Source organism: Chaetura pelagica, unplaced genomic scaffold (assembly GCF_000747805.2).
Source record: "Chaetura pelagica isolate M959 unplaced genomic scaffold, ChaPel_1.0 scaffold148, whole genome shotgun sequence".
Lineage (NCBI taxonomy): Eukaryota > Metazoa > Chordata > Aves > Apodiformes > Apodidae > Chaetura > Chaetura pelagica.
Window position 1 is genome coordinate 9166 of NW_009954219.1, and position 11477 is coordinate 20642.

Genomic DNA, 11477 nt, shown 5'->3' on the forward strand with positions numbered 1-11477 from the left:
CACTCACACTCACACACTCACACTCATAATCACAATCACACTCATGCTCACACACACTCACACACACTCACACACAGTCGCACTCACACTCACTCACACACTTACACTCACACAATCACACTCACACTCACACTCACACTCACACTCACACTCACACTCACACTCACACTCACACTCTCACACTCACACTCACAGTCACTCACACTAAAACTCACACTCACTAATACTTACTCACACACTCACACTCACAGTCACTAACACACTCACACTCACTAATACTTACACTCATACTCACACTCACTCAAACACGCTCACACTCACACTCACACACTCACACTCACACACACACACACACTTACACTCAGTCACACACACAATCACTCACACTCTCTCACACTCACACAATCACACTCACACTCCCACACTCACACTCACACTCACACCCACACCCACACACTCACACTCACTCACACACACACACACTCACACTCACACTCAGTCACACACACTCACACTCACACAATCACTCAAATTCACACTCACACTCACTTACCCGCTCACACTCACACTCACACTCACACACTTACACTCACACAATCACACTCACACTTACACTCACACTCACACTCTCACAATCACGCTAACACTCACTCACACTAAAACTCACTCACACTCACTCACCCACTCACTCTCACACTCACACTCACAGTCAATAACACACTCACACTCACTAATACTCACTCACACTCACACTCACACACTAACTCACACTCACTCAAACACGCTCACACTCACACTCACACTCACTCACACACTCACACTCACACACTCACACTCACACTCACACTCACACTCACTCACACTAAAACTCACACTCACAATTACTCACCCACTCACACTCACACTCACAGTCACTAACACACTCACACTCACTAATACTCACTCACACTCACACTCACACTCACTCAAACACGCTCACACACACTCACACTCACACTCACACACACTCACACTTAGTCACACGCACAATCACACACTCACACTCTCTCACACTCACACAATCACCCCTGTGGTGGGGAAGAAGCGGAAACGCAACGCGAGCTCCGACACCTCGGACACCGAGGTCCTCCCCGCCCCTTCCCCCCGGGAGGAGGAGGAGACCAGTGTCCAGGTAGGGCCACCAGCTTGGGGACAACCAGTTCAGGGGGGGTGGGGAGGTCCTCGATGGGGTGGGAGGTCCCAGGAAGGGCTGGGGAGGTGGAGGTCCATGGATGGGGAAGGTCCGTGGATGATGAGAAGGTCTATGGATGATGGGAAGGTCCATGGGTGGGGAAGTCCATGGATGGGGAGGGCCATGGATGATGGGGAGGGCCATGGATGATGGGGAGGGCCATGGATGATGGGGAGGGCCATGGATGATGGGGAGGGCCATGGATGATGGGGAGGTCCATGGATGATGGGGAGGTCCATGGATGGGGAATGTCCATGGATGGGGAGGTCCATGGATGGGGAGATCCATGATTGATGAGAAGGTCCATGGATGATGGGGAGGTCCATGGATGATGGGGAGATCCATGGATGGGGAAGGTCCATGGATGATGGGAAGGTCCATGGATGATGGGAATGTCCATGGATGGGAAGGTCCATGAATAACAAGCTCCTTCCTTCCCCACCACGCCGATCATCTCCTCCCCCACCCCCACCTTGGCTGTGGACCCTCCACCTCCTCAACCCTCCAACCCTTTCCATCCCCACCTCAGGAGAGAGGTCCACCTTGGTGGAAACCCCCCCCACCATCCAGGACTTCCCCACCATCTCCTGCCCCTTCTTCTCCTCCCCCTCCAGAAGCGCCGCTCCAACCGGCAGGTGAAGCGCAAGAAGTACACGGAGGACCTGGACATCAAGATCACTGATGATGAGGAGGATGAAGAACTGGACGTCACGGGTCCCATCAGACCAGAACAACCCCCCATCCCTCAACCCCCCATCCCAGAACCTGAACCTGAAGGGGAGACCTTGCCCTCCATGCAGTTCTTTGTGGTGGGATTTGTCTTCTTCTCACCTCTTGGTGGTCGCCACCGTCTTCTCATCTTCACCACCTTGATGGGTTTCTCTTCCTCCACCTCCAGGAGAACCCGAGTGAGGAGGACGCAGCCATCGTGGACAAGGTCCTCTCCATGAGGGTGGTGAAGAAGGAGGTGAGGAACCATCTTTGGGGGGGAGGTTGGGAGGTTGGTTTGTTGGCCCATCCTGACGTCCTCACCTGCATCTCCGCAGCTTCCGTCCGGCCAGTTGATCGAGTCTGAGGAGTTTTTCGTCAAGTACAAGAACTAGTAGGTGGCCCAAAGGAGGTGGGATGGGTGGAGAAGGGTCTTCTGGGGTCAACCATGGCCCTAGGTGGTCTCCTTGGGTGGCCTGAGCTTCTCAAAGCCAAGGGGAGGAACCAGCAGGAGAAACGGCGCCCGACGTTGGGCTCGTCTCACCCAACCTTGGTCTTGGGCCTTCACCCAACCTTGGTCTTGGGCCTTCACCCAACCTTGGTGGGACCCAACGTTGGGCTCCATTCACCCAACCTTGGTCTTGGGCCTTCACCCAACCTTGGTGGGACCCAACATAGGCCTTATCCCACCCAACCTTGACCATCTTCCACCCAACCTTGGTCTCCTCCCCAGCTCCTACCTCCACTGTGAGTGGGCGACCATCGACCAGCTGGAGAAGGACAAGAGGATCCACCAGAAGCTGAAACGTTTCAAGACCAAGATGACCCAGATGCGTCACTTCTTCCACGAGGTGCTGGGGTTGGGGGTTGGAGGAGACCCCGAGGGGATGGTCCTGATGGTGTTTGTGGGGTCTTGGGGGGCACCTGGAGATGGTTGGGCCTGTTCCACCACCCTGGAGTTGATCCTTGAAGGTGTTTATGGTGTCTTGGTGGCATCTGGAGATGGTTGGGTTCATCTTGGGTTCTCAGGGATGGGTTTTGGTGGCAGCTGGAGATGTTTGAACCTGTTCCACCACCTTAGAGACGGTCCATGAAGGTGTTTATGGGGTCTTGGGGGTGTTTGGAGATGTTTGAGGTCTTCCTGGCCCTCAGGGGATGGTCCTTGAAGGTGTTTATGGAGTTTTGGGGGTGTTGGGAGATGGTTGGGTTGGGTTTGGGTCCCTGGGGATGGGTTTTGGTGGCAGCTGGAAATGTTTGAACCTGTTCCACCACCCTGGGGATGATCCTTGAAGGTCGTTATGGGGTCTTGGGGGTGTTTGGAGATGTTTGAGGTCTTCCTGGCCCTCAGGGGATGGTCCTTGAAGGTGTTTATGGAGTTTTGGGGGTGTTGGGAGATGGTTGGGTTGGGTTTGGGTCCCTGGGGATGGGTTTTGGTGGCAGCTGGAAATGTTTGAACCTGTTCCACCACCCTGGGGATGCACCTGTTCCACCACCCAGGAGACGATCCTTGAACGTCGTTATGGAGTCTTGGGTGTGGTTGGAGATGTTTGAGGCCTTCCTGGCCCTCAGGGACTGATCCTTGAAGGTGTTTCTGGTGTCTTGGTGGCATCTGGACCTCTTCAACCCCTCTGAGGACCTTCCCCACCCTCTCCCTCCCCAGGATGAAGAACCTTTCAACCCCGACTACGTGGAGGTCGATCGCATCCTGGACGAATCCCACAGCGTGGACAAGGACAACGGGGAGGTGGGTGAGAAACCACCTCCTGATGGGAGGTTCCTCTCCCATCCCACGTCCTCACCACCTTCTTCTCCAGCCCGTGGTCTACTACCTGGTCAAGTGGTGCTCCTTACCCTATGAAGACTCCACCTGGGAGCTCAAGGAGGACGTGGACGAGGCCAAGGTCGGCGACTTCAAGCGCATCCAAGCGCGGCCGCCCGACCTCAAACGCTTGGTGGGTCTCCAGGATCTTCTCTCCCACCTTCTCCTCCATCCTGAGGTCCCCCCAGAGTCACCTGGTGGGGTCTTGTTGGTCTTCTCCTCAGGCCAGACCTCAGGCCGGGGCGTGGAAGAAGTTGGAGATGTCCCATGAGTATAAGAACCACAACCAGTTGAGGGAGTATCAGTTGGAAGGGGTCAACTGGTTGCTCTTCAACTGGTACAACAGGTGAGGGGTGGTGGGAGAGGACAATGGGGTGGTGGGAGAGGACAATGGGGTGGGGGGAGAGGACCTGGAAAGGGACATCAAGGAGTGTGGAGCTCCAGGAGGTCGTTGAGGTGGGCAAGAGGATCTTGAGGTGGATCTCCAGCAGCTTGGAGCTCCACTAGGTTGGATCTCCACCAACTTGGAACTCCATGAGGACACTTGAGGTGGGCAGGAGGAGTTTGAGGTGGATCTCCACCAGCTTGGAGCTCCACCAGATTGGATCTCCACCAAGGTGGAGCTCCATGAGGACATAGAGGTGGGAAGGAGGACCTTGAGGTGGATCTCCCCAACTTGGAGCTCCACCAGGTTGGATCTCCACCAACCTGGAGCTCCACCAGGTTGGATCTCCACCAAGGTGGAGCTCCATGAGGACATAGAGGTAGGAAGGAGGACCTTGAGGTGGATCTCCACCAACTTGGAGCTCCACCAGCTTGGATCTCCACCAGCTTGGAGCTCCACCAGGTTGGATCTCCACCAAGGTGGAGCTCCATGAGGACATAGAGGTAGGAAGGAGGACCTTGAGGTGGATCTCCACCAACTTGGAGCTCCACCAGCTTGGATCTCCACCAGCTTGGAGCTCCACCAGGTTGGATCTCCACCAAGGTGGAGCTCCATGAGAACATAGAGGTAGGAAGGAGGATCTTGAGGTGGATCTCCACCAACTTGGAGCTCCATGAGAACATAGAGGTGGGAAGGAGGATCTTGAGGTGGATCTTCACCAGCTTGGAGCTCCACCAGGTTGGATCTCCACCAAGGTGGACCTCCATGAGGACATAGAGGTAGGAAAGAGGACCTTGAGGTGGATCTCCCCAACTTGGAGCTCCACCAGGTTGGATCTCCACCAACCTGGAGCTCCACCAGGTTGGATCTCCACCAACCTGGAGCTCCACCAGGTTGGATCTCCACCAACCTGGAGCTCCACCAGGTTGGATCTCCACCAACCTGGAGCTCCACCAGGTTGGATCTCCACCAACCTGGAGCTCCACCAGGTTGGATCTCCACCAACCTGGAGCTCCACCAGGTTGGATCTCCACCAAGGTGGAGCTCCATGAGGACATAGAGGTGGGAAGGAGGACCTTGAGGTGGATCTCCATCAACTTGGAGCTCCACCAGCTTGGATCTCCACCAGCTTGGAGCTCCACCAGGTTGGATCTCCACCAAGGTGGAGCTCCATGAGGACATAGAGGTGGGCAGGAGGAGTTTGAGGTGGATCTCCACCAAGGTGAAGCTCCATGAGAACATAAGAGGTGGGAAGGAGGATCTTGAGGTGGATCTTCACCAGCTTGGAGCTCCACCAGGTTGGATCTCCACCAAGGTGGAGCTCCATGAGGACATAGAGGTAGGAAGGAGGATCTTGAGGTGGATCTTCACCAGCTTGGAGCTCCACCAGGTTGGATCTCCACCAAGGTGGAGCTCCATGAGGACATAGAGGTAGGAAGGAGGATCTTGAGGTGGATCTTCACCATCTTGGAGCTCCAGGAGGTCGTTGAGGTGGGAAAGAGGACCTTGAGGTGGATCTTCCCACCTCCACCACCTTCTCCTCTCCTCCTCCTCCAGGCAAAACTGCATCTTGGCCGACGAGATGGGCTTGGGCAAGACCATCCAGTCCATCGCCTTCCTCCAGGAGGTCTTCAAGGTGGGGATCAGGGGACCATTCCTGGTCATCGCCCCCTTGTCCACCATCACCAACTGGGAGAGGGAGTTCAACACCTGGACCGAGATGAACACCATTGTCTACCACGGCAGCCTGGCCTCCCGCCAGATGATCCAGCAGTATGAGATGTACTGCAAGGACCCCCGGGTGAGGTGGCCCCACCCTTAGGACCTCCCTGCTCGGGGTCTTCTCCAATCTTAGGGGCTCCCCAAGACCTTGGGTTGGGGGGTTTGGGGGGTTTGAAGGCATCTCGGGAGCTTTGGTTGCTTCTCGTCCCCCCTTGAAGGCATCTCAGGAGCTTTGGTTCCTCCTCATGTCCCCTTGAAGGCACCTCCCAACCTTCTCCCAACCCTTGAAGGCACCTCCCAACCTTCACCCAACCCTTGAAGGCATCTCCCAACCTTACTTCCACCCCATCCCACCTTGAAGGCATCTCCCAACCTTCTCCCAACCCATGAAGGCACCTCCCAACCTTCTCCCAACCCTTGAAGGCACCTCCCAACCTTCCCCCAACCCTTGAAGGCATCTCCCAACCTTCTCCCAACCCTTGAAGGCACCTCCCAACCTTCTCCCAACCCTTGAAGGCATCTTCCAACCTTCTCCCAACCCTTGAAGGCACCTCCCAACCCTTGAAGGCACCTCCCCAACCTTCTCCCAACCCTTGAAGGCACCTCCCAACCTTCTCCCAACCCTTGAAGGCACCTCCCAACCTTCACCCAACCCTTGAAGGCACCTCCCAACCTTCCTTCCACCTCATCCCACCTTGAAGGCATCTCCCAACCTTCCACCTCTCCCTTCCAGGGCCGCCTCATCCCCGGGGCCTACAAGTTTGATGCCCTCATCACCACCTTCGAGATGATCCTCTCGGATTGTCCCGAGCTGAGGGAGATTGAGTGGAGATGTGTCATCATCGACGAGGCCCATCGCCTCAAGAACCGCAACTGCAAGCTCCTGGACAGCCTCAAGCACATGGACCTGGTGAGGGGGGGTTGGGGAGGTGGGGAGGACCTCTTGGGTGGTCGTTATGGGGTCTAGGGGGGGTCTGGAGATGGTTGGGTGGGGTTTGGGTTGCTGGAGATGGGTTTTGGTGGCACCTGGAGATGTTTGAAGCTGTTCCACCACCCAGGAGATGATCCTTGAAGGTGTTTATGGGGTCTTGGGGGCACCTGGAGATGTTTGAGGTCTTCCTGGCCCTCAGGGGCTGATCCTTGAAGGTCGTTATGGGGTCTTGGGGGCATCTGGAGATGATTGGGTTCATCCTGGGTTCCTGGGGATGGGTTTTGGTGGCATCTGGAGATGGTTGAGCTTGGTCCACCAGCCTAGAGATGGTCCCTGAAGGTCGTTATGGGGTCTTGGGGGTGTCTTGAGATAGTTGGGTGGGGTTTGGGTTCCTGGGGATGGGTTTTGGTGGCACCTGCAGATGTTTGAACCTGTTCCACCACCCTGGAGATGGTCCTTGAAGGTCGTTATGGGGTCTTGGGGCTGTCTGGAGGTGGTTGGGTGGGGTTTGGGTTCTCAGGGATGGGTTTTGGTGGCACCTGGAGATGTTTGAACCTGTTCCACCACCCTGGAGATGGTCCTTGAAGGTCGTTATGGGGTCTTGGGGCTGTCTGGAGGTGGTTGGGTGGGGTTTGGGTTCTCAGGGATGGGTTTTGGTGGCACCTGGAGATGTTTGAATCTGTTTCACCACCCTGGGGATGATCCTTGAAGGTGTTTATGGAGCCTTGGTGGCACCTGGAGATGGTTGGGCCTGTCCCCACCCTAAGCCCTCCCCATCTCCACCTTCTCCTCCTCAGGAACACAAGGTCCTCCTGACTGGGACCCCCCTCCAGAACACGGTGGAGGAACTTTTCAGTCTTCTCCACTTCCTGGAACCTTCTCAGTTCCCTTCAGAAGCCGAATTCCTCAAGGACTTCGGTGACCTCAAGACAGAAGAACAGGTGAGGAACCCACCTTGCACCTTCTCCCACCCCACCCAAGCTTCCTCCTCCTTCCTTGGAGGACCTCCTAGACCTTCTCATCCTCCCACCACCAGGTCCAGAAGCTCCAGGCCATCCTGAAGCCCATGATGCTCCGCCGCTTGAAGGAGGACGTGGAGAAGAACTTGGCTCCCAAGCAGGAGACCATCATCGAGGTGGAGTTGACCAACATCCAGAAGAAATACTACAGGGCCATCTTGGAGAAGAACTTCTCCTTCTTGTCCAAAGGTGCTGGTCACACCAACATGCCCAACCTTCTCAACACCATGATGGAACTCCGCAAGTGTTGTAACCATCCCTACCTCATCAACGGTGAGGAACCAGGTGGACATGGGACATCCCACCAACCTTTGGACCTCCCACCAACCCTTGGACCTCTTACCATGGGTGGAGGAGCTCAGAGGTCCATGTGGAACCATCTGGGTTGGGTTTTTAGCTTGGGGTTGGGGTGGAGCTTCAGGTCATGGTGGAGAAGGTTCTCCAGGTCCATCTAGTTGGGGTTTTTCTTCCATGAGCTCCAAGGAGGCACCTGTTGGGTTCCAGGTCATGGTGGAGAAGGTTCTCCAGGTCCATCTAGTTGGGGTTTTTCTTCCATGAGCTCCAAGGAGGCACCTGTTGGGTTCCAGGTCATGGTGGAGAAGGTTCTCCAGGTCCATCTAGTTGGGGTTTTTCTTCCATGAGCTCCAAGGAGGCACCTGTTGGGTTCCAGGTCATGGTGGAGAAGGTTCTCCAGGTCCATCTAGATGGGGTTTCTCCTCCAGGATCTTCATGGAGCCACCTGTTGGGCTCCAGGTCATGGTGGAGAAGGTTCTCCAGGTCCATCTAGTTGAGGTTTAATGGTCTTCAGGTCTTCTTTGGTGGAGCATCTCCACCCTTGTTGACTTCTCCTCCATGGAGCCACCTGTTGGGCTCCAGGTCATGGTGGAGAAGGTTCTCCAAGTCCATCTAGATGGGGTTTCTCCTCCATGGAGGCACCTCTTGGGCTCCAGGTCATGGTGGAGAAGGTTCTCCAGGTCCATCTAGATGGAGGTTCTCCTCCATGGAGCCACCTCTTGGGCTCCAGGTCATGGTGGAGAAGGTTCTCCACCTCCACCTAGCCAACCTTCTGACGCCCCTCAGCCCAGCCCTGCTCCTCCACCTCCTGCAGAAGCTCCCACCACCCCCCCTTGATGGTCCCACCTCCCCTTTCCAGGTGCAGAGGAGAAGATCCTGGCCGAGTTCAGGGACTCGTGTCACCACCACGTCCCCCACGACTTCCACCTCCAGGCCATGGTCCGCTCGGCCGGGAAGTTGGTCCTGATTGACAAGCTCCTCCCCAAGCTGAAGGCTGGAGGCCACAAGGTCCTTATCTTCTCTCAGATGGTCCGTTGCCTGGACATCCTGGAGGACTATCTCATCCAGAAGAGGTGGGGACAGGCTTCAGCTCTCACCACACCTCCTCCATGTCACCCTGGCCCTGCACTGCAGACACAGAGTGGAAATGGCCCAGGGTGGGGATCTGGCTGTTCACTGCCCATGTACCAAGGGATCCAAGTTGGGGGGTGGATGGGGTGGGGGGTGGGTGATGAAGGTGCTTGGGCTGGTGGAGGAGGTGGGGCCAGAAGGTGGGAACACCTGGAGGAACCAGGAGGTAGAACCAAGAGGTAGAACCACCAGCTGGAACAATGAGGTAGAACCACCTGGTGGAACTAAGAGGTGGAACCACCAGGTAGAACTATGAGGTAGAACCACCAGGTGCAACCAAGAGGTAGAACCACGAGGTGGAACCAAGAGGTAGAACCACCTGGTGGAACCAAGAGGTAGAACCACCAGGTAGAACCATGAGGTAGAACCACCAGGTGCAACCAAGAGGTAGAACCACGAGGTGGAACCAAGAGGTAGAACCACCTGGTGGAACCAAGAGGTAGAACCACCAGGTAGAACCATGAGGTAGAACCACCAGGTGCAACCAAGAGGTAGAACCACGAGGTGGAACCAAGAGGTAGAACCACCTGGTGGAACCAAGAGGTAGAACCACCAGGTAGAGGTGGAACCACGGAGCCAGGGGGTGGAGCCAAGGGGTAGAGCCAAGAGGTAGAACCTGGAGGTAGAACCACCAGGTAGAACCACCAGGTGGAACCACCAGGTGGAACCACCCCCTGGCCCCCCTAAGCTCCTCCGTGAAACCATCAGGTGGAACCACGAGGTGGAACCAAGAGGTAGAACCACCAGGTAGAACCACCAGGTGGAACCATGAGGTAGAACCAAGAGATAGAATCACCAGGTGAAACCAAGAGGTGGAACAACCAGGTAGGACCAAGAGGTAGAACCAAGAGGTGGAACCACCAGGTGGAACCAAGAGGTGGAACCACCAGGTAGAACCAAGAGGTGAAACCATCAGGTGGAACCACGAGGTGGAACCAAGAGGTAGAACCACCAGGTAGAACCACCAGGTGGAACCATGAGGTAGAACCAAGAAGAGATAGAACCACCAGGTGAAACCAAGAGGTGGAACCACCAGGTAGGACCAAGAGGTAGAACCAAGAGGTGGAACCACCAGTTGGAACCACCAGGTAGAACCATGAGGTGGAACCATCAGGTAGAACCACCACATAGAACCTTGAGGTGGAACCACCAGGTGGAACCAAGAGGTAGAACCAAGAGGTGGAACCACGAGGTAGAACCCAGAGGTAGAAGCAAGAGGTGGAACCATCAGGTAGAACCACCAGATGGAAGCACCAGGTGGAACCAAGAGGTGAAACGGAACCACAAGGTGGAACCACGAGGTAGATCCAAGAGGTAGAACCATGAGGTGGAAGCACCAGGTGGAACCAAGAGGTGAAACCAAGAGGTAGAACCAGGAGGTAGAACCACCAGGTGAAACCAGGAGGTAGAACCACCAGATGGAACCACCAGGTAGAACCAAGAGGTAGAACCACCAGGTAGAACCACGAGGTAGAACCAAGAGGTGGAACCACCAGGTGAAACCAAGACGTAGAACCACCGGGTAGAACCACCAAGTGGAACCAAGAGGTGGAACCACCAGGTGGAACCACAAGGTAGAACCAGTGGAACCACGAGGTAGAACCAAGAGGTATGACCATGACATAGAACTAGAAGGTAGAACCACCACATAGAACCATGAGGTGGAACTACCAGGTAGAGCCAAGAGGTAGAACCACCAGGTAAAACCACCAGGTAGAACCACGAGGTGGAACCCACAGGTGGAACCACGAGGTGGAACCAAGAGGTAGAACCACCAGGTGGAACCACCAAGTGGAACCACGAGGTAGAACCAAGAGGTATGACCATGACATAGAACTAGAAGGTAGAACCACCACATAGAACCATGAGGTGGAACTACCAGGTAGAGCCAAGAGGTAGAACCACCAGGTAAAACCACCAGGTAGAACCACGAGGTGGAACCCACAGGTGGAACCACGAGGTGGAACCAAGAGGTAGAACCACCAGGTGGAACCACCAGGTGGAACCACCAGGTGGAACGACCCCCTGGCCCCCCCAAGCTCCTCCACCTGCCCCCTGGGGCTGCCCCTGGTGTCCCCCCAGGTACCTGTACGAGCGCATCGACGGGCGGGTGCGGGGCAACCTCCGGCAGGCGGCCATCGACCGCTTCAGCCGCCCCGACTCCGACCGCTGCGGCTGGGGGGAGCCAGGGGGTGGAGCCAGGGGGTAGAACCTGGAGATGGAACCACCAGGTGGAA

At 55.9% G+C, this 11477-nt stretch overlaps 1 protein-coding gene across 1 annotated transcript in view; it reads left to right on the forward strand.

Moving 5' to 3' along the window:
* The window catches only part of LOC104393905 (chromodomain-helicase-DNA-binding protein 8-like), a 17753-nt gene extending 6304 nt beyond the window's left edge, over positions 1–11449 (forward strand). The window contains exons 3-16 of the mRNA XM_010003429.1: positions 1018–1171; positions 1846–2040; positions 2130–2198; positions 2278–2333; positions 2673–2790; positions 3600–3683; positions 3754–3891; positions 3983–4104; positions 5701–5944; positions 6599–6775; positions 7594–7737; positions 7833–8088; positions 8969–9182; positions 11323–11449. Of these exons, the coding sequence (XP_010001731.1) occupies positions 1018–1171; positions 1846–2040; positions 2130–2198; positions 2278–2333; positions 2673–2790; positions 3600–3683; positions 3754–3891; positions 3983–4104; positions 5701–5944; positions 6599–6775; positions 7594–7737; positions 7833–8088; positions 8969–9182; positions 11323–11449 (2098 nt within the window). The remainder of the gene's footprint in view (positions 1–1017; positions 1172–1845; positions 2041–2129; positions 2199–2277; positions 2334–2672; positions 2791–3599; positions 3684–3753; positions 3892–3982; positions 4105–5700; positions 5945–6598; positions 6776–7593; positions 7738–7832; positions 8089–8968; positions 9183–11322) is intronic.
* Positions 11450–11477: the final 28 nt, after the last annotated feature.